The sequence below is a fragment of the Brassica napus genome, chromosome A9, assembly GCF_020379485.1.
Source record: "Brassica napus cultivar Da-Ae chromosome A9, Da-Ae, whole genome shotgun sequence".
NCBI lineage: Eukaryota > Viridiplantae > Streptophyta > Magnoliopsida > Brassicales > Brassicaceae > Brassica > Brassica napus.
This window is the reverse complement of record NC_063442.1, coordinates 10,777,887-10,800,804: the sequence shown is the minus strand read 5'-3', so window position 1 is coordinate 10,800,804 and position 22,918 is coordinate 10,777,887. Positions and strand designations below refer to the sequence as shown.

General features: G+C 43.4%; 1 protein-coding gene, 1 long non-coding RNA gene and 1 other non-coding gene across 5 annotated transcripts; 1 reads left to right on the top strand and 2 right to left on the bottom strand.

Annotated features, from left to right (window-relative positions):
- Positions 1-1,611: 1,611 nt before the first annotated feature.
- LOC106381965 lies at positions 1,612-22,797 on the bottom strand. 3 transcript variants are annotated; one of them, XR_007316260.1, is made up of 7 exons: positions 22,489-22,797; positions 22,341-22,394; positions 22,174-22,240; positions 21,618-22,053; positions 18,315-18,509; positions 17,919-18,205; positions 1,612-1,730 (listed from the first exon to the last, which is right to left on the bottom strand). It is a non-coding gene; the product is annotated as an uncharacterized LOC106381965 (long non-coding RNA). The 3 variants fall into 3 exon arrangements; XR_007316259.1 differs by having other exon boundaries at positions 18,315-18,500; XR_001276774.3 differs by lacking the exons at positions 1,612-1,730; positions 17,919-18,205; positions 18,315-18,509 and adding an exon at positions 19,675-20,038.
- LOC125578699 lies at positions 3,830-3,936 on the bottom strand. The gene has a single exon (XR_007316782.1). It is a non-coding gene; the product is annotated as a small nucleolar RNA R71 (small nucleolar RNA).
- On the top strand, positions 19,817-21,260 carry LOC106381964 (MD-2-related lipid-recognition protein ROSY1). The gene is made up of 4 exons (XM_013821905.3): positions 19,817-19,997; positions 20,350-20,436; positions 20,540-20,697; positions 21,001-21,260. The coding sequence occupies exons 1-4, from the start codon at positions 19,817-19,819 to the stop codon at positions 21,103-21,105; spliced, it is 531 nt and encodes a 176-aa protein (XP_013677359.1). The 3' UTR covers positions 21,106-21,260.
- Positions 22,798-22,918: the final 121 nt, after the last annotated feature.

Genomic DNA, 22,918 nt, shown 5'->3' with positions numbered 1-22,918 from the left:
TTTTTATAGAATAAAATAATCAAAAATTAGAAATCTGTAAACTACGTAGCAAATCATAAATACTGAATACTGCATTAGTATTTGCTATGTGTCCACCCCTAATTTCGGTTTCACTAATTTCATTTATCCAGTGCAAGATATGAGTCACGACCCACAGAAACATAAAAGAGGATTTTTTTTTTATTATTATAGCTTCTTTTTTAGATAAGCGAAAATCATTAAAAAGTGATGGAATTCTTACAAAACCACTGAAATGATTTCCATCTTATATTACATGTAGAAAATTAAAAATATTTTTTTAATTTTTACAGAACTCTAATATAAAATAATAATCTAGTTTAATATACTCGAAATATGATATTAAATATGTACACATTTTATATACATATATTAATTAAATATATTATAAAAATATTATTTTAGTTTAATATACAAAACATATATAAGAGCTTCTCTTTTTAAATGATTTATGAAATGAATGGTGAAACAAACATAATAAATTTAGAAAATTTGAATATATTAAATATATGACCAAATTTAAAAGTTTTTGTAGGATTTAGTTTGACATGAATTGAATATTAAAAGGTCAATCAAAATGATGAGTTTTTCTTTTTTGAAACGTTTTTGGTATTGATTTTTCTTTTACAAAAAATATAATATACAGTGACCAAGATAGAAAAAATAATTAAAATAGTCTATTGGTGTTGAATTTTTAAATATTTTGTAATAGACAACGACTGAGATACAAAAGAAGAAAAGAATACTAAGAACATGATTAATGGGAATACCGTAACTTTAATGCTATAAAATCAAATTAAATAAAAAGTAACTAAACTATTGGAGCCAAAAGTTATGTCTGCCTTCCATTTCGTTCACCTGTCAATACGAGGGCAAGGCTTAAACGAACGAAGTCGCCACCATCTAAATCGGGTTTTGATTTACTAAGAGGGTCACAAGAATGGGAGAAAAGCTTAGCCACACATCTACAGAACCATCAACCATTTAAAAGCTGCTGTCAGGAAATAAAGAAAAAAGCAGAACAAAATAACTAATGACATATATCCGATCATGTTTAAGCAAGTGGGAGGAGAGATCTTTACCGCATTTTTCTATTGTCCTTTCCAAAAACTAATTTTAGATCTGCCACCGTCTCTGAATAACCGAAATGCTTAGTCACTGAATCTCGTCTTCCTTTGGCGCCACCATCCCAACCAAGGGCGAATGCAGGTAATACGTTAGGGGCACGTGCACACTGCTCATACTAAATTTGATATTCAGAATTTAGTTTAAGTATTTTAGTGGTAATTTTTAGCTATAGAAACAGTCACTAAAATTGCTTTGTGCACCCATATCAGTCTATGATTAACATTTTTCATTTTTTTCCTTACCACTTATGCACCATCTTATTACTAGCTAGGATTCTTTGGATTCACCCATTACCTCAACAAAAAATCGCCAAGATTGAGCGATGAGTTTTCTGATCTAAATCATTGTAAATTACTAAATTGTCGTAGTTTTACAATTGTTGTATCTATTTAGTAGTATGTGATTGTGTATTTATCATTTAATGATAACCATTTAATGATTATAGCACAAGCCAATGTACAAAACAGAAACACATGTAGATTATAGCACAAGCCAATGTACAAAACAGAATAGGGAAAGAGCTAGTCTCTTGCTCACAAGTCTTAAATAATTATATACATGTACCAACACCTGACTAAATAAACCTCATGATATCTTGCATATTTGCATTGTTTTATCCATTCATTCATAAACATTTTCATCATATAGATTAGGATTTAGACATGTTTAGATTGCATTTTGCATACATGAGTCTCTATTAGGTACTGGAGTACCACATGAGGTTATTTGGAGCTAAAAAAAGGTGAAAAGGTGACCATTGGACGAACCGAGCATGGGAGCGACCTCCCGGAGCGACATCACGAAGTCGCTGTGTCCCACTTCTCAGAGCGACCTTCCTAAAGCGACGCCATGAAGTCGCTCGCGTTCTCATTACTCCGAACAGTCATAGATGACCCTGGAGCGACCTCTCAGAGCGACCTACCAAGGTCGCTCCCGATCCAGAGCGACCCGTTGGAGCGACACACCAAAGTCGCTCGCGACCTCTCGCCCGGAGACACCAAAAATCGGCCCTGGAGTGACTTTCCGGAGCGACACCTGCAAGTCGCTCCGCGTTATTTTGCTGCCGAAAATCATGATTTCTCAAGGACCTTTTTGCAATTTATTTTGGACGTTTTGCACTTGGAAAAACCTATGTTTTAAACATCTTTTGTAGCCACCAGGCAGATTATCTTTTGATCTATTGAGAAATACACAAAAACTCTCTGGAGAAGTTCATCTCTTGGATTTTGATTGTTATGTTCTTGTGTTCTTGTTGATTTCTTATCTATTTCTCTACATGATTATTCTGAAATCCAATATGGGTTTAAGAGGAATCATGGAGATTAGTGAGTAATCACCTTTTGAATTCATGGGTTAGGGAGATTAAGGGTGATTAGGTTAGAGCTAGGATTTTTTAGTGTAGATCATTCGTATTTCCTTGCTAGTAGAGTAATCATAATGCATCTTCTGAGTTGGCCACTCAGTTGTTGATCCTTAGGCATTTCTCACCCGAAAGGTGTTCGATGAAATGCCCGAGACAACTCTCCTAGGCTTTTAGTATACTTTGCCAAAGACATTTGTTGTTAAAGGTGCTAAGATAGCTAATAGACTTGTTAGTAATGATTGCTTTCATATTATTCAACCAAAGACATTTGATGTTTGAGATATGTTAGCAAATGAGCATTCATCTAGACATAGAGCTTGCTTAGAATTGTGTCTAGGCTTAAGGTCGATAGTTTGATCGATCATTTGCCATCCTTAGTTCGATACTTGATCACCCAAGGTCTAATCCCTATGCCCATGAGTTCTCTTTTCCCTTAGTCAAGAAAGTATCATTCTGTTATTCCTTTTTAGTTTTAGTCATAGCTTAAAACCCATCTAAATCATTGGTTGCACTTAGATTAAGTGAGTACTTGCATTCTCGGTGCTTTGATATCCCTCAGAACTGGTTCGACAATCTTTTATACTACAACATTTGTCTTAGGAGCCTTGAAAACTCCTAACATCAAATTGGCGCCGTTGCCAAATTCTGAGTAGATTTCAACATTGAGATTTAGTCACTTGCTTGAGACTAAGTCATTTTTATTTTATTTTGTTACTGATTCTTCTTCACCTCCCTTTAATCTACAGGTGCATGAACTTGAGGAGCAGGGGTCCATCAAACCTAGTTCCAAGAGCTGCAGACATCCGAGCTTTAGAGAGAGAGTGTGCTAGAAAGAGAAGAGAAGAAGAGCAACAGGCTCACTTGCAGAGATTGGACACTGATATAGAAGACATACCTCAAAATGATGCGGGTGTCAATAAAGCTAACAACGTTCCACAAAACCAACAGCGAGCAGCTCGACCCATTGGCACTTACGACCGCCCCAACATTCATGGTCATAGATTGGGAATCCGAGCACCAGCTGTGGCAGCCAACAACTTTGAGATAAAATCAGGACTCCTCAACGTGATCGAGAACAACAAGTATCATGGATTGGCTCTAGAGGATCCATTTGATCACTTGGACAGGTTCGACAGCTACTGTGGGTTGTCAAAAACAAATGGTGTGTCCGAAGATGCCTTAAAGCTCAAGCTATTCCCTTTCTCTTTGGGGGATAAGGCACGTCAGTGGGAGAAGTCTCTACCCAGCGACTCCATCACCACTTGGGATGACTGCAAGAAAGCATTCTTGGAGAAGTTCTTCTCTACTTCAAGAACTGCTAAGCTGAGAAACGAGATTTTCAGCTTTCAACAGAAGAACTTGGAAGGTTTCAGTGAAGCCTGGGAGAGATTCAAGGGCTACCAAGCTCAATGCCCACACCATGGCTTCTCTAAGGAGAGCTTGCTGAGCACATTCTACCGTGGTGCTCTTCCTAAGTACAGAGCCAGACTGGATATAGCTAGCAATGAATTCTTCTTGGGGAGAACTGAAGAGGATGCAGAAGAGCTGGTTGACAACATGGTAAAGAGTGATGCAGTCTACAGTGGAGACCATGACAGAGGCAGTAGAACAGATGATAAGCAGACGAGGAAAGAGATCAAAGCTTTGGAAGACAAGATCGACCTACTCATTGCTGAAAAAGCCACCCAAGAGCAGCTGAAGTTTGTTGGTAACTCCAAGCAGGAAGATCCACTTGCTGTCAATGAGGTTGATGGTTTGGAAGGTCAAGAGGAGTTGTGTTTCATTAACAACAATGGTAGCTGGTACAAAAAAGAGCCAACTTTCAGTACAACAACTACCAACAGAAATCCTATCCAACCAACCAACAGAGTGGTTATCCGCCTAGAAACAACCAGCAAGGCAGCTATCAGCCTCAGCAAAACCCCTCGTCTGGTTCCTCTGCTCCTCAAGAGAGCAGCACTGATACCTTACTGAAACAAATCTTGGAGTCTCAGACTAGAAGTGAGAAGCATGTTGGTTATGAGTTGAAAAACCTTCATACCAAGATTGATGGGAGTTACAATGAGCTCAACAACAAATTCTCACACCTTGCTTCTACAGTCAGGAATTTAGAGAATCAGTTTGCTTCCATGAACACTGACCAGAATCGCCAGCAAGGATCTCTACCTGGAAAGTCTGACCAAAACCCCAAAGAGGCCAAGGCTATCACCCTTAGGAGTGGTAAGCAGTTACCTCCTAGAACCCTCACCAAGGATGCTGAGAAATTAAGTGAGGGGGTTGCCATCAACATAGATGATGAAGTGGTGATTGTTGATGAGAAGATCAATGACGAGATCTTGGAGAAGATAGTGGACGCCAAAGGTAAAGGAAAGGTTGGGGAAGAGAAGAAGACATTAAAGGATGGTGAAGTTGTTACTCCAGCAAGTGAAAGTTATTTTGTTCCTCCTCCCTATGAACCCAAACTTCCATTCCCTGGTAGATTCAAGAAGCAACTGCTAGAGAAATACAAGGCTCTGTTTGAGAAGCAAATGAGTGAAGCTCAGGTTGCAATGCCCATCATCGATGCTTTTATGTTGATTCCTCAATACAGCAAGTTCTTGAAAGATGCTGTAGCTGCAAAGAAGAAGGAGATGGAAGGCATGATGATTCTTACCCATGAGTGCAGTGCCATCATCCAGAGGCTTGATGTTCCAGAGAAGTTAGAGGATCCAGGAAGCTTCACACTACCTTGTGCTCTTGGACCTATGGTATTTGAGAAATGTCTCTGTGATTTGGGAGCTAGAGTCAGCTTGATGCCTTTGTCTGTTGCAAAGAAGCTTGGATTCACTCAGTACAAGAAGTGTAGACTCTCTCTGGTGTTAGCTGATCGTTCAGTGAAGTATCCTGTGGGCATCTTAGAGGACCTCCCTGTGAAGATTGGAAGGTATGAGATACCTACAGATTTTGTGGTGCTTGAGATGGGTGAGGAGGCTCAAGACCCATTGATTCTAGAAAGACCATTCTTAGCTACAGCAGGAGCTATTGTTAATGTGAAGGAAGGCACGATTGATCTCCATTTGGGTAAAGAGAACATCCTACACTTTGACATCAAGGAGAAAATGAGGAAACCAACTGTGTTCGGGCAAGCCTTCTACATTGAAGAGATGGCCACTCCTGCTGACGAGCATCTTGAAGAGTTACCACCTGAGGACGACGAGGAGGGAGCATCTCCCTCTACTCATTCCCCATAGAAGGTAAACCACCACACTCCCTTGTATATACCATTTCATTTTTGCATATTAGTCTTCTTTTGGGTAGCTCTCTCTACTTGACAACACAGAGACTGTGTAACTCAAGTTTGGGGGAGGTACCAAGTATTTGATCATGTTTGCTTTGATGTTGTTTCATTGAGTCATACATTGCATACCTATTTGCATATAAAAAAAACAATCATTTAGTTTGCATCATTTGCATTTCTAGGAGAGTCTAGAGCATATAGGTTGCATTCACTTGCATTAGGAGCAATGATTTTAAATGCCTTGTAAAGAACACTACGTTGCACCTGAGTAGCTTTTGCACCTCTCAAAAAGACTTGTATGTTTCGAGCCTTGAAAACTCTTCCTGAAACTTGTTGATTGCTGAAACTCAGTCTTTGAAGCCAACTACAACTTTATTTGAACTGAACGAACTTAATGCTTCTTGCTCATGGTCCCTTGTGTACTAAGTCATGGCTATACACACTTGAGTTGTCACATCTTTTATGCCAATCTTTTTTGACAAACTCTAGTGGTAGACCACTCCCAAAACCTTTCCCTCCTTTTAAGCTTTCATTGTTTGATGAGTGAGGCCTTTTTCGGAAAGTCTTACATGTGCATAATGTTGAGAGTATCGGGAACGATAATGCTTGATCTTCATTCTTGCTAGATTGGGCACTCTATTGTCTAGCTATAGGTGGGGGGTGAGTGTTGTGATTCTGATTTGGGAGAAATGAAAAAGAAAAAGAATAGACTCTTTGTGCTTAAGTGAATTGTTTTATTGAGATAAGTAGAGAAGCCTCTAGCTCAAGTTTTGAAAGTATTGGCCCCCAATCTAAAAAAAAAAAAAAAGAGAAAAGAAAAAGAAAAGAAAAAAAAAAGGACTAGCAAAGTTGTTAGGAGCTAAGAAATATTTTGAGGTTCTGAAAAAATCCCTTGTAGATTTCAAAGAGAAGGAGTTAAAGTTCTTAGGATCTTTTGGTGAGAGATGTGAGTTGGGTTTGACATTTGGGAAATGATTGTGTGATTTGTATGTTTGAGAAAATGGTAGAACAATGGAGATTGAGCATTGTATGCATGAGTTGGTCCCTTTCTTAGATATATTATGTGCAATGTCAAAGCTACTTGTTTCGAGAGTAAACCACCTTAAAGATCATATATCTTGAACCTCTTGACTCTTTTAAATAAAAGCCTTCCCTTACCCAACCAAATGATTTGGACCAACTGACCATTTGCAAGAATTCACCTGATGTTTTATGCTTAATGAATATGATAGTTGGTTGATTTGAATGTGTGGATGCTCGATGATGAGTGTAAAGGCAGAATGAGTTGAGATATGCCTAGAGAAGCTAGAGTGTGATAAGAGAGTGAGCTCATGTTAGATTAGATGTTGAATTGAGTGCTAGTTGTGTTCCTTTTGGCTATGAGCTCTCTCCCTATGAGTGTTGGGGTCAAAAACGGTTACGACGGAATTACCACCCGAAAATCCTCAGAGATCGTATTTCCGAAAGAGTTAATAAAAGAAGGGATGTAATTTTCGTAAAAATAACCTATACGAGGTTATTTTTACGAAGAAGTGTTCTTTGGGATTCAAACCGAACGATCGTCCCGCTCGGTCGCTACGAAGCGACCGAGCTCGGGCCAAAGCTCGGTCGCTACGTAGCGACCGAGTGATCGTCTCGCTCAGTCGCTACGTAGCGACCGAGCGATCGTCCCGCTCGGTCGCTACGTAGCGACCGAGCGATCGTCCCACTCGGTCGCTACGTAGCGACCGAGCTCGAGCCAAAGCTCGGTCGCTACGTAGCGACCGAGCGATCGTCCCGCTCGGTCGCTACGTAGCGACCGAGCTCAGCCAAGCTCGGTCGCTACGTAGCGACCGAGCGATCGTCCCGCTCGGTCGCTACGTAGCGACCGAGCTGGAGCCAAAGCTCGGTCGCTACGTAGCGACCGAGCGATCATCCCGCTCGGTCGCTACGTAGCGACCGAGCTTGAGCCAAAGCTCGGTCGCTACGTAGCGACCGAGCGATCATCCCGCTCGGTCGCTACGTAGCGACCGAGCTCAGCCAAAGCTCGGTCGCTACGTAGCGATCGTCCCGCTCGGTCGCTACGTAGCGACCGAGCTCGAGCCAAAGCTCGGTCGCTACGTAGCGACCGAGCGACCGTCCCGCTCGGTCGCTACGTAGCGACCGAGCGATCGTCCCGCTCGGTCGCTACGTAGCGACCGAGCTCGAGCCAAAGCTCGGTCGCTACGTAGCGACCGAGCGATCGTCCCGCTCGGTCGCTACGTAGCGACCGAGCTCAAGCCGAAGCTCGGTCGCTACGTAGCGACCGAGCACTCGTTTCGCTCGGTCGCTACATAGCGACCGGGCTCGAGCCAAAGTTCGGTCGCTGTGTAGCGATTGAACCTTTCCGAACATCGATACGACACCAGTCCTTGCATTCTCGTCAAACCTTCGAATGCTATCTCCCGAAGACCGTAGCAAGTTCAGTCCATGTTTCCCGCTATTCTAATTCATCGATCAAACTTCGCGGATTAGAAACCGCGGAAAACTCGTAGTAAACGTGTCGAGTCGGAAGACGGCCCAAAGGGACCTAAAACACGACTCGAGGCCCATCCTACGATTTTTCTTAACCAAAAGCCCGTGAACCACAGCATGGTTCGCGCTTGGCCCACGAGGAAGGATAAATGTCAAGTTTCCGCGGATAAATACGGAAGTTTTGAAGATAATTGTGAAGATCGGGAAAATGGAATATCTCCATTTTTATGCTATGACGGCTTAAGGGCAGAAGAGTAAAAGCGTAAACCGACCTTGGAGCTAGTATATAAGGAGTCCGAGGCGAGGAGCAGAAGGGAGAACTTTTTCAGAGCAAACTTAGCACTTAGAGCTATTTAGGCAACTTTCCGTTTTTGTTATTTCGAGCTGCGACTCAATTAGATTTAGCCGTCTTAGGGTTGCTAGAACTAGGAATCTCGCCGACAGCTCTCGAGCCCAGGCTTATACCTTGTTGTAACGCTCATACGCAGATTCGGAATAAGATCTACTTTGCTCTCTTTTCGATTTTTTATTTTTATCGTTGTTATTCTCGTGTTCTGATTGCTTGACGTGTGGTAATTAACAGATATCCGGGTCCTCTGGGAAACTAGGGTTTTCTTAGTTTCCTTATTTAAACGGAAATCGACAGTGCGAATTTCGGTTCCCACAGTTTGGCGCTAGAAGGAGGGGGACTTACGGATCAATCTAACCCGCAAAAGCCACACACAGTCAGACATGTCAACCAACGACGCGGATAACGTGCAAACTCCCCTTAACGGAGGCAGCGGCACCGATCTCCACACTCCGGTAGCGGACGTATCTGCGGCCAACGCGCAAGCCAACGCCGCGACTCTCGAGGAGTTTAAAAAGATGTTCGCCACCTATGAAAAAAGGTCGGAAGAACAGGATAAGCTCGTGAATACCTTGACCAAACAGGTTGAAACCTTAACGGCAAGGACCCAAGCTATCCGTCCCCGCGGAACCACCAAAATCCGCGGGAAGAGGCTCGATTTCGCCACCCCACTCGATAGAGCAGGAGTCGCGCGGGAACGACCTTCCGGTCAAAACCCCAGCGAGAAGTCTCCCATCGAGAAGGGGAACTCTGAAAGTCTTCCGCTCCCTGCAAAGGACTCGGAGGATAACGAAGCCGAACACATTGACCTGGATCCTAGCGATGTCTCCAACGACACCGACGAGGATGTCGACAGACATCCAAGAAGGACCAGAAGCCGATCCGCTCGGGAAGGCTCCCCGTTCGAAAAACCAATGACGGAAGAAGAAGAAGTCGCCTATTGGAACGAACAAGAGGAGCTGGCCGAAAGGCAAACCGAGCTCACTCGCAGTAAGCGCCGACAGGCTCGGAAATCCACTGACGAGACATCGGATATCCGCGATCTTCGCGACTACATCACCAAGACTGCGGCAGAAGTGAGAGCCGTAAAGTCTCAAATCCATCATGCTACTAGTGCTGCCCCCGAGATCGATCGACTGCTGGAAGGAGCTCGAAAGACCCCCTTTACCAGTCGCATTTCGGACATGAGGGTGTCCGATCCGGGAAAGATCAAAGTACCGAAGTACGATGGTACGGCCGATCCGAAAGCGCACCTTCAGGCTTTCCACATCGCGATGGGAAGAGCAAGACTGAAGGACGGCGAAAAGGATGCCGGCTATTGCCGCCTGTTCGTCGAAAATCTTGAAGGAGCAGCGCTCGAATGGTTCGCACGCCTTCGTCGCAACACCATCGGGAGTTTTCGACAGCTCGCATCGGAATTCCTCAAACAGTACTCTGTATTCATAGACAGGGAAACCTCCGATGTTGATCTCTGGAGTCTCTCCCAGAGGGAAGACGAACCCCTCCGCGAGTTTATCAGTCGGTTCAAACTGATAATGTCCAGGGTCAGCGGGATAAGCGACAAAGTGGCCATCGACGCGCTGAGAAAGACGCTCTGGTACAAGTCGAAATTCAGAAAATGGATAACTCTCGACAAACCGCGAACGATCCAGGACGCCCTCCACAAAGCAACGGACTATATCATAGTGGAGGAAGAAACTAAAGTCTTATCGCAAAAACATAAGCCGGCAAGACCATCCTCGAAAGACGCAGATCCGAAGGGGAAAAAGAAGAACTCTCGTAACGACAAGTACGTCCATCACGAGGGGGAAGATCTCCAAGGAGCGCATAACTATGCGATCAATTCGGATCAAGGCCGGACCACGGGCAACACATGGACTCGCAATCAAGGGTATGACGAGAACACCTTCTGCGAGTTCCACCAATCCCGAGGACACTCCACGACTAATTGCAAAGTCTTAGGAGCAAGACTGGCCGCGAAGCTGCTCGCTGGAGAGCTTTCGGAAGTAACTAGCGTCAAGGATCTCATCCTCGATTCTGATCGGCCTCCAAAGACGGACAGAAATCCGCCCGCCGAAAAATCTCCTCAACGAAACCAACCTGGGGATAAACGCGGTAGGAGGCCGGATGACAAAGGGAACGATAACAATCGTCGCAGAGTCAATATGATCATCGGAGGATCTCAATACTGCGGCGATACCGTGTCAGCCATCAAGGCTTACCAACGGAAGGCAGAATCAAGCGCAAATTGGCCTACATGGTCTCCTCCTCGAGACGGCCAAAGTTGCTCGATCACCTTCACGGAGGAAGAAGCCGGCGGTATCGACCAACCTCACTGCGACCCGCTCGTCATAGATCTCGTCATACGAGATTTAGAAGTCGGAAGGGTACTCGTCGATACGGGAAGCACGGTCAACGTAATCTTCCGCGACACTCTCAAGCGGATGAGTATCGAACTCGGAGAGGTAATTCCGACGCCAAAACCACTCACGGGTTTTTCAGGCGAAGTGTCGATGACTCTCGGATCAATCCAATTGCCAGTCATGGCCAAGGAGATCACGAAAATCGTCGAATTCGCGGTAGTCGACCATCCCGCTATCTACAACGTGATCATGGGAACCCCATGGCTCAACGCCATGCAGGCAGTTCCGTCAACTTACCACCTGGGTCTCAAGTTCCCAACGCCGAGCGGAGTCGCGGCCATCTGGGGATGCCAAAAACAGTCGCGACTATGCTTCCTCGCGGAGCATAAGTTAAGGCAAATCACGGCTTCTGCAAACGGCAAACGCGCGAAGATAGATCGATCTTCGGCCAAAAGCGCCCCGCACAAGGACGAAGTAAAATCGTCTGTCAACGCAAACGCATCGGACGTCGAAGCTCGACATAAATCCGAAGCCCACGCGACAACTCAACCGGAACATCCGGAAAATAGCGTCGACCCAGCCACGATCGACACGGTCAAGGCGGACATCGCGACACCAACCGCCGAGTAAGAACACTCGCGGCATGAAACAGAACTACGAGATGGCTTGATCCTCGAAAGGGGTACGTAGGCAGCTTGTCAAAAGACGAGTTCAGTTATCCCCCTCTCTATAAAGGGGGGGGGGAGTGGGTGCGTATACCCCTATACTCCCACAATCGCCATTATTGTAATCGAGTTTTTAGAAACATAAATTTTTTTTTACAATATACACTGTCTTTTTATCGAAAACGCTTACGCTTCAGTTTACACTCGTCTGCGGCCTCATCCGGCCCAAAAATCGTAAAGATTATCACCTTTCAAACACACAAAAATACATGCATAATCCTCGAAAATAACTGCGAGACGTCGCAAAAAGTTAAAATTCGAGGACAATGCTAAACAAATTGTCCGAACGCGACCACCAAAAACTTTACATCCCGTTCGTCGATTGGCCCCGACGAACACGCCAGCCGTCTTAAACAAACGCAATCCGATCACTCTTTTGATCTTTAAAAACGTCCAGCACAAGGACAAAAGCGCGCTACAACAAAAATCCGAAATTTTGGTTTAGCACTTCCAGTTGATTCTGAGAAGATGCTCGATTCGTACCATACAAGTCATATAAGCCGAGAACATATCGCGGACTTTAAACCGGTGCGAGTCAGGAAGAAATCGCAACAGGAAAAACGATAGCCGGCTAGTCACCGCACAAACCTTAACCGAAAGTAAACCTAGGTCTTGCCCTAAACCCAACGCTCTGGTCTCAAACATCTCAAGGCATGATATCTAAAAGATACGAGATCATAAACCATGCCTCTCCGTTCGTATCTCAATGTTCTCGAAAATCGTAAAGACAGATAAATTTTTACGAAAATCACGAACGAACCAACAGATTGAACGTCTAATTAGAACTACATACGAGACGACAACTCGTATTTACTTCAACCCTACTCAGGAAAAACTCGAAACAAAACATTTATCATATAAATAAACCGCGTAAAGCGGCAAGGGATTCAAAGCCACCAACGGCCAGTCCCGGAAATACAAATACGGCCATCTTGGCCTAAACGAAATCCAAATTCAAAGGGCCACATTCGGCCGAAAACAAGGATAACTGATCCATCCCTCATAATCCAAAGTCAAAGTCCCCGGACAACGAAGCACCAAACGCATCCGCAGGACGATCCACTTCCTCGCCACCATCGTGAAAATCGATCGGGACCTCCTCGGTATCAGGAGAAACCGGGATGGAATCCCAGAACCCTTGAATCCTCTCGTCGATCGGAGGGATAAGCGCCTCAGCGTGGGCACGGTCACTCATCCCACTCTTCATCAAGCTCATTTCCTCTTCAAACACATAGTCGTCGGCTTGCGTCCTCCAAAGACTTCCGACCGAACCACGGCACTCGCGAAAGTCGCCCACCGAGGTAAAGGCATTCTTAAGGTTCCCGTACTCAACCTGGAACTGAGATGCGCGAGTCTTCATCACCTCGACGATTTCTCTTTTGCCTTTCCTCTCCGCTCTACGAACAGCCCGCGCATGATCACGAGTAAGCTGTGCCTCTCGCTCCAGCATCTCGCCTTGCACGCGAGCGAGATCCCGCTCCGCTTTCTCCGCCTTGAAGCGGTAGACCATGGCTTCTCTATGACCCGCCTCGATGGCCGAGCCCAGCAAGCTCAGGCCCTGCAAAATCGATGGGCGTGTTACAAATCCATACATAGGATAATCACTAAAAAATTCCCAAAAAAAAAAACTAACCCCATTGATGATGCGAGATCCTTCCGCAACGACTCTCGGCCTCGCCGATTCTTTCGTAGGAGGAGGAGCATCGAAACCCGATGGCAGCCCAGCAAAGAAATCATCGAAGTCCGGAATGGGGGCCTCGCTCGAACCGCTTCCGTCGCCGTAAGCAAGGTTCGGATCCCATCCTGGAAGCATAGAGTCGTCCATCGAAAACTCTATGTCGCCAAGATCGACATCTTTTCCCTTCCAAGAGCTCGACTCCGGCGCAGCTGTCGGAGCTTCGACGGGATTCTGGTCGTCGGGTTCGGAGTCGCTTCCCGTATCCGCGTCCAAAGCTGGACCAGGTTGCACAAATTTCAGTGCCTTCCGAACCCTTCTCGGCGTGAAAGAAGTCCAGAAGAAGGGACCATTCCTGAGAAGATCCCTCACCGCGATAATGTCCTCAGGGAACGGAGCAAGAGGATTGATGAAGGGACGATTGTTCGGCAACCTCCGGAACAGTGGAATGCAACTCTCTTCGACGGACGCAGCGTCCAAACGAACAAAGAAAAAGAACTTCTTCCACAAGTTGAAGTTCGAAATGAACTTCTTAACCACCGACATAAATTTCCGAGGGACAAACCTATGCTTATCCGTATCCTTGACAAGTTGAAGCCTCAAAAGCGCTTCATAATGATCGACGGAAAGGGAAAGGCCATGCTCATAGCTTAGGATCAAGATCCCAATAAGGTGCTGAATGGCAAGGGGTGTCAACTGACTTATCGCGACTTCGAAGCGGTCCAACACTCGGACGAGAATTTCGGGTATGGGGAACCAGAGGCGACAACGCACTATGAACGCCTCATAACAAGTAAAGTAACCCTCCGGGGGGTTGTTAGCACATTCCCCGCGGCAGGGAACCCGGAACTCCACAACATCCGGGATGTGGTAGAACGACCGCATCGTCGCGAGAAACTCGTCAGTAGTCCTGCTTGCGTCCTCTTCCTCGACTCCACGATGGACCAGGACCGGGAATGGCTTCTCCTTGGGAGGGATCAACGAGCCATAATGAGCAACCCACCATGCCTCGTTCTCGGCAGGATGCACCGAGTGAGGCACGAACTCCATCTTCGGAACGACGAGCTCTTCGTAAGGACTCGCGGACGAAGACCCTTTTTTCGCAATCTTTTTCTTGCTCGACATCTTTACACTTCTCTTAAGAGAATAGAGGAAAAGGGTGGAGAGAAAGATAGAAAGTTTTTTGAAAGATCTTAGAGAAAAACAAGAAAGTGAAAAAATTATGGAACAAGTTACCTCTCTTCTTATAAGACATGAGGATTTACTATTCAAGCTCGGACTTTCGCATATTAATTCTATCCATCACGCCTAACTTGCCAAACATGCCTAACCGCACGCTAGGATCCCCCATGCATGATCCTAACGGGCTGGGGGGCTAACTGTTGGGGTCAAAAACGGTTACGACGGAATTACCACCCGAAAATCCTCAGAGATCGTATTTCTGAAAGAGTTAGTAAAAGAAGGGATGTAATTTTCGTAAAAATAACCTATACGAGGTTATTTTTACGAAGAAGTATTCTTTGGGATTCAAACCGAACGATCGTCCCGCTCGGTCGCTACGTAGCGACCGAGCTCGGGCCAAAGCTCGGTCGCTACGTAGCGACCGAGTGATCGTCCCGCTCGGTCGCTACGTAGCGACCGAGCGATCGTCCCGCTCGGTCGCTACGTAGCGACCGAGCGATCGTCCCACTCGGTCGCTACGTAGCGACCGAGCTCGAGCCAAAGCTCGGTCGCTACGTAGCGACCGAGCGATCGTCCCGCTCGGTCGCTACGTAGCGACCGAGCTCAGCCAAGCTCGGTCGCTACGTAGCGACCGAGCGATCGTCCCGCTCGGTCGCTACGTAGCGACCGAGCTCAGCCAAAGCTCGGTCGTTACGTAGCGACCGAGCGATCGTCCCGCTCGGTCGCTACGTAGCGACCGAGCTCAGCCAAACTCGGTCGCTACGTAGCGACCGAGCGATCGTCCCGCTCGGTCGCTACGTAGCGACCGAGCGACCGTCCCGCTCGGTCGCTACGTAGCGACCGAGCTCAGCCAAGCTCGGTCGCTACGTAGCGACCGAGCGATCGTCCCGTTCGGTCGCTACGTAGCGACCGAGCTCGAGCTAAAGCTCGGTCGCTACGTAGCGACCGAGCGATCGTCCCGCTCGGTCGCTACGTAGCGACCGAGCTCAAGCCGAAGCTCGGTCGCTACGTAGCGACCGAGCACTCGTTTCGCTCGGTCGCTACATAGCGACCGGGCTCGAGCCAAAGTTCGGTCGCTGTGTAGCGATTGAACCTTTCCGAACATCGATACGACACCAGTCCTTGCATTCTCGTCAAACCTTCGAATGCTATCTCCCGAAGACCATAGCAAGCTCAGTCCATGTTTCCCGCTATTCTAATTCATCGATCAAACTTCGCGGATTAGAAACCGCGGAAAACTCGTAGTAAACGTGTCGAGTCGGAAGACGGCCCAAAGGGACCTAAAACACGACTCGAGGCCCATCCTACGATTTTTCTTAACCAAAAGCCCGTGAACCACAGCATGGTTCGCGCTTGGCCCACGAGGAAGGATAAATGTCAAGTTTCCGCGGATAAATACGGAAGTTTTGAAGATAATTGTGAAGATCGGGAAAAATGGAATATCTCCATTTTTATGCTATGACGGCTTAAGGGCAGAAGAGTAAAAGCGTAAACCGACCTTGGAGCTAGTATATAAGGAGTCCTAGGCGAGGAGCAGAAGGGAGAACTTTTTCAGAGCAAACTTAGCACTTAGAGCGATTTAGGCAACTTTCCGTTTTTGTTATTTCGAGCTGCGACTCAATTAGGTTTAGCCGTCTTAGGGTTGCTAGAACTAGGAATCTCGCCGACAGCTCTCGAGCCCAGGCTTATACTTTGTTGTAACGCTCATACGCATATTCGGAATAAGATCTACTTTGCTCTCTTTTCGATTTCTTATTTTTATCGTTGTTATTCTCGTGTTCTGATTGCTTGACGTGTGGTAATTAACAGATATCCGGGTCCTCTGGGAAACTAGGGTTTTCTTAGTTTCCTTATTTAAACGGAAATCGACAGTGCGAATTTCGGTTCCCACAATGAGTTTTAGAAAGTTCACTTGCGGACAAGTAAAGGACTAGTGTGGGGTAGTTGATATCTTGCATATTTGCATTGTTTTATCCATTCATTCATAAACATTTTCATCATATAGATTAGGATTTAGACATGTTTAGGTTGCATTTTGCATACATGAGTCTCTATTAGGTACTGGAGTACCACATGAGGTTATTTGGAGCTCAAAAGAGGTGAAAAGGTGACCATTGGACGAACCGAGCATGGGAGCGACCTCCCGGAGCGACATCACGAAGTCGCTGTGTCCCACTTCTCAGAGCGACCTTCCTAAAGCGACACCATGAAGTCGCTCGCGTTCTCATTACTCCGAACAGTCTTAGATGACCCTGGAGCGACCTCTCAGAGCGACCTACCAAGGTCGCTCCCGATCCAGAGCGACCCATTGGAGCGACACACCAAAGTCGCTCGCGACCTCTCGCCCGGAGACACCAAAAATCGGCCCTGGAGCAACTTCCCGGAGCGACACCTGCAAGTCGCTCCGCGTTATTTTGCTGCCGAAAATCATGATTTCTCAAGGACCTTTTTGCAATTTATTTTGGACGTTTTGCACTTGGAAAAACCTATGTTTTAAACATCTTTTGTAGCCACCAGGAAGATTATCTTTTGATCTATTGAGAAATACACAAAAACTCTCTGGAGAAGTTCATCTCTTGGATTTTGATTGTTATGTTCTTGTGTTTTTGTTGATTTCTTATCTATTTCTCTACATGATTATTCTGAAATCCAATATGGGTTTAAGAGGAATCATGGAGATTAGTGAGTAATCACCTTTTGAATTCATGGGTTAGGGAGATTAAGGGTGATTAGGTTAGAGCTAGGATGTTTTAGTGTAGATCATTCGTATTTCCTTGCTAGTAGAGTAATCATAATGCATCTTCTGAGTTGGCCACTCAGTTGTTGATCCTTAAGCATTTCTCACCCGAAAGGTGTTCGATGAAATGCCCGAGACAACTCTCCTAGGCTTTTAGTATACTTTGCCAAAGACATTTGTTGTTAAAGGTGCTAAGATAGCTAATAGACTTGTTAGTAATGATTGCTTTCATATTATTCAACCAAAGACATTTGATGTTTGAGATATGTTAGCAAATGAGCATTCATCTAGACATAGAGCTTGCTTAGAATTGTGTCTAGGCTTAAGGTCGATAGTTTGATCGATCATTTGCCATCCTTAGTTCGATACTTGATCACCCAAGGTCTAATCCCTATGCCCATGAGTTCTCTTTTCTCTTAGTCAAGAAAGTATCATTCTGTTATTGCTTTTTAGTTTTAGTCATAGCTTAAAACCCATCTGAATCATTGGTTGCACTTAGATTAAGTGAGTACTTGCATTCTCGGTGTTTTGATATCCCTCAGAACTGGTTCGACAATCCTTTATACTACAACATTTGTCTTAGGAGCCTTGAAAACTCCTAACATCACCTCAATTTTCATATTTTCTATGTACAAATCATGTTTCCTTTCATGACTACTCATACCACACTTTAGAAGGAGACTCTATGGTGAGAAGGGTACTAAGCTTTTCTCGGTTTTCTTCTCACCGTGCACAAAAATATCTCTGTACACATTGACGAGGGTTGAGCCGAGAGTGTTTGTTGTTATGCTCTCAAACATCTCCTAGTCTAACCTATCATCCCCGATGCATGCCACAAAATCTGGTCCATTTCCTTCTTTGAGCATTTCCTGGTGACAAGAGCTTTGCTTATTCCCTATTAGTAACATAAATAAATTAGTTAAGGAATCAGACTAAGTATAAAGGCTGCAACGATTCAATGCAATGAATACAAGGACATTAAATAACAGAAGAAAGCGTATTACCTGAGGCCTAACTTCAACAATCTGGTGACCTTACCCCTCCCGCTAACAATAAATATAGTGTTATTAGGATCAGTACACAGTGTCTTCAACGCAGACATAACTTCAGCACTTGGGTCCTTTACGATGGAGGTCTCAGGAACTAAAGTACCATCATAATCCAAAAAGATTGCTCTCTTGCTCGATTTCCTGTAAGCACTGACAGCCTTCGGAAATTAGGAGAGAGAGCAATGAGTCTAAAACCTAAACTCCATCATGTGTACTAATGTAGTGATGGTGCTTTTTATGGCCTAGTTGCTTCTCAAAATCAGCCATGGTGATAGCAGAGTACATTGAATCAGCTACCGCATCAACGTCCCAAGGATTATTAACTCAAATGGCGCCACTTAATGAAGGAGAGCAACTAATGATATATCAAATCGCTAAGGAAGTGAGAAGCTGAATTGAAGGAGAGCAACCAATGATATTTTAATAATATCTTAATTTTAAAAAAAATTATGAAAATATTTTCACTAATTTCGTAATTACATAAATTTATTCAACTCAAAAAATAAAAACTTCTCTACACTACAAGATATCCACGTATGCCCACTAAAGGATCAAGCTGATCAAACCAAAGAGCAGATCAGAAAATAACAGAGTTTTGATTTTGATGTCCTTTCCTTAAACGAACAACTTGGACAAGGAGAGAGAGGAGGACAAGGAGTGAGAAGGGATGCGAGAGTAGGGAGGAGGGGAGAACGAGAGAGACGATCGTGGCGTAGGGTTAACCTTGAAATAGGCGAGATTCTTGAGAGAACAAATGTTTCAGAAATGAAAAAAAAAAGAGAAAGTGGGAAAGCAATAGGTTTCGTTTAGATACAATCATACAAATGAAAGTACGAATGAAAATACAAATGGGCTAGTAGGTTTGGTCGAGGAGGAATAGGGGTACCAGTGTCATTATAAAAAAATGTATAGTAGAAATTCTATTCTTGCAAATTAAATTATTATTGATGTATATAGAATGCAATTACTCTTAAATATGTTATGTAAAAATGTATTTTGTTTTTAAAATTTAAAATTGTTTCTTTTAATAAATGTATTTTTATTATATATGTTATTTATGAAGAATATAAAAGGAAACTAATATTAAAAGAAATAGAATTTAATAATGAAAATTATAATATAATATTTTTAATTCATTAAATGTATCTATGTAATTAGCCGTTACAAAAATTGCATTAAGAAAAAATATAGAAAACAGCCTAACTAGTATCGCAAAATACTATAATCTATAGACTAAAATATATTGTCACCACCTAACTCGTGGCAGACTAAAATATATAACAAAATACAATTTATCTATAAACCGACACCCTAATTCGTGGAAGACCAATATATATATATGTGGATAATACTTTAAACAATGTTTAGCAAAAAAATACTTTAAACAAACACCCTAATTATTATAGTAAATATACTGTAATCTATTGACTATAAATGTATCATGCAGGACATGTGGCATGTGGGTAGACGGAGACAACTTAACAATAAGTATTTGTCAAACTAAAGAGAGTTCAATTCCTCTTTTAAAGATCTTTGAGTGCCAAGCAATGGCGATTCCTCACGTTCATCCAATGTTCCTTTTGATCCTATCACTCTTCTGCTTACCTACTTTGCTAGCCATCCCTTTCCAAGACTGCGGTTTGCTCCTCATAACATTGTTCTATGTCTTTCTACGTTATCTACAAAACAATATTATTAGGAGTTGAAAGCTTAAAGAACTTTTCAATAATCTCATTTTGACTTGGTTAACGGAAAGTAAGTCACCATAAAATTTGGTTGTCGAACAATATAAAAATAATTGGTTTGTTTTGGAATTAGAAGTCCATAGGATTGGCTGCAGAATTAAAGACAAAACAACTGAATCTGGATCTGGATCTATCACAATCTATCATGTTTATCTATCTTTGACTTTATATTTCTCCTGGTATGTATTTTTTTGTTTGTTATGAATCGTGTACTCTTTACTAGCATTAATAACAGACTGTTGTAGGCTGGGGAGATTATCCAATCAAACTCACTGGTGTGGAGGTATTTGAGGAGCAGAACAAAGCAAGCTTGAACATAACCGGTTCAACAAGTACCTTATTAATTCCTTTCATAATTTGCTTAAGTGCTATCGAAGTTGTCATTCTTGTTTTAGTGTACAGAATATTTCATGATGAAATCTTTTGTTTCAACAGATAAAGTAATCACTGGAGGATTCGTGCTCTTGGGGGTTAATATTGGCAACAAGAAGATCATAGACGACATATACGAACTCAGTGAACTGATGACATGCCCTGTTTCACCTGGCCCTATTGTGCTTCCTCTTCACAAACTATTTCCTTTTTCAACAGAGGTAAGTTTTCTTACATTTTGTTTTGGTAATTCTTAAAATTGCATTCCTGGTTGTGACTTATATTTGCTTTGATATTCCATAATCAGTTTCCTACTGAACTTTCAGCTTATTTCACAGTTTTTTTGAGTCACTAGTACTAACTACTATGATGTTGGTAGATTTTGATTAAAACTATGCTTTAACCCTAGGATATGCCATATGTTGGAACTACTTATTCGTTAACACTAGTTTCTCTTTAGTTATCGTCTGCTTTGTGATACAACACAATTGGTTGGTCTCTTTGACAATTATTTACCTTTGTAGGAGAAGATGAGGGTTTCAATAAGCGTTAATGACCCTGATCACGAGGAAATAATGTGTCTCTACTTCTATTACGATACTTCAAGTACTGGTGTGGTTTTTGCTTAGTCAAGGGGCGAAAATGTGTTCTCAAGTTTCTACACGAATCTGATTTCTTACTACTAGCTAGGACAGAATCAGCATTCTCTATGTTGTTTTCTCTCTTTGATCTGTTGTACTGTTTGTTATCCAAGAAATAAGAAAGGGTTTGTGTGTTAAATGTTCATTTTCTTCTTTCTCCCTTAACTAATTTTAGAATTTTGTCTACTTTAAATCTAGTTTAATTTCTTTGAGCCATGTTAAATGTTCATTTTCTTCTTTTCTTTTTTTGAAAAGGATAAATTTTCTAAGAGCATCATTAACCCAAAAACCCACTATGGGTCTCTTAATCATTTTTAACTATTAAATGTCATTTAAGAGATTTAGTTAAGAGACACCAACATTTTGATGCTCCAATGGGAGTTTCTTATTTAGGAGTTCTTAAAAAAAAAGTTAAACATTGAGAAACATGGAATGCAATAGGAGTAAATGACAAGATTTTTCATACAACTATCATTGAAGCTTAATGAAGACTAACTTACCAATGCATGTAACAGCCTTCTTCCTGACTGTGGCTTGGTTACAGCCCAACTGCAACAGCAAGGCGTTCAGTAGCTTCTAGTGATCATCTGCCATTAAACTTCCATACTTTTGAACAACAAAACTATCAGGTAAAATCAAGTGGATTAGGGTAGAGACATAATTACAAGTAAGGCGTTCAGTTATTTGCAAAACAAATAGATTAGGGTAGAGACATAATTACAAGCCTCTACTGTTCTCTGCTTTACTCAGAGTTGTTCAGAAAGAGCTATTAAACTGTAACAGCGCCAACAAAACTATCAGGTAAAATCAATTCAACTATAAGTATCAGTCCAGGTATAAGTATAGGTGCCGCTTGGGTTACCAGGATTCACAAGAGTAGTAGGGCTGGAACATGACAACTGGATCGCATAGTGCAAGAACAAGATTCACGAACGCCTGCAAAAACACAAGAGTGTGAGACTAAAAGAAGAGACTAAAAGACAAGGAGACAGCATAAAAGCAGTACATAAAGCTCCAAGTGTCAATTAATCAAAACAAGAAGAAGAAGAAGCTTACGTTCTGTACAGCTAAAAAGGAAGACTTTCTTCCCATAGAGCAATCCATCTTCCTCCTCCAATGCTTCCTGGCATACAACAAAAATATCAGAAGCTAGTACCAAACTGAAAAACCTGTCGACTCAACAATAGACAACAAAAAAGAAGAATGTAAACAAATCAACTTACTTCAAGATGTTTGAAGTCCCAATTGAATTCATAAAGCGCATCTAATTGGTCCCACTGCCACCACAAATGAACAAAACCATAAGCAAAATACATCAATGAAGACAGTGAACTCCGACGTTGAAGCCAAATTCTTCAAAAAACAATATACCTCAGTCCCCACCCGGTTTAGAATCTGAATCGCCTGCTGACGTCTGATTACTCAAACCGTATCCCATTCGGATCCCAACCAAATCCGATTGATGCTGCGTCTGAGACCTGAGATTAGGAAGAAACGGCGAGCCGTAACGGTGAGACGAACCACCGATCTTAGAAGAATCACGTTGATAGCTGCTTGTTGCTGCTGAGCCGCTTGAAAATCAGCTAGAGTACGATTCATCTGATGCTGGGAAGAGGACGAGTGGGAGACGGAAACAAGAGCCGTCTCTTCTGTCTCTTGATTAAGAGACGTCCCTTAAGATAATTGTCTTTTTTTCTTTTTCTTTTTAATTTTAAAACACTAAGAGACGGGTTAGGAGACCCCGTTAATGGTGCTCTAAGAGACGGGTTAGGAGACCCCGTTAATGGTGCTCTAACGTCAT

What these genes read in the sequence shown, in the direction of transcription:
- LOC106381964 (XM_013821905.3), top strand. Translation starts at nt 19,817, where the DNA reads ATGTGGGTAGACGGAGACAACTTAACAATAAGTATTTGTCAAACTAAA. An exon ending in GAACATAACCGGTTCAACAA is followed by an intron (nt 20,437 to 20,539) that starts GTACCTTATTAA and finishes TTGTTTCAACAG; the next exon opens with ATAAAGTAATCACTGGAGGA. An exon ending in TATTTCCTTTTTCAACAGAG is followed by an intron (nt 20,698 to 21,000) that starts GTAAGTTTTCTT and finishes TTACCTTTGTAG; the next exon opens with GAGAAGATGAGGGTTTCAAT.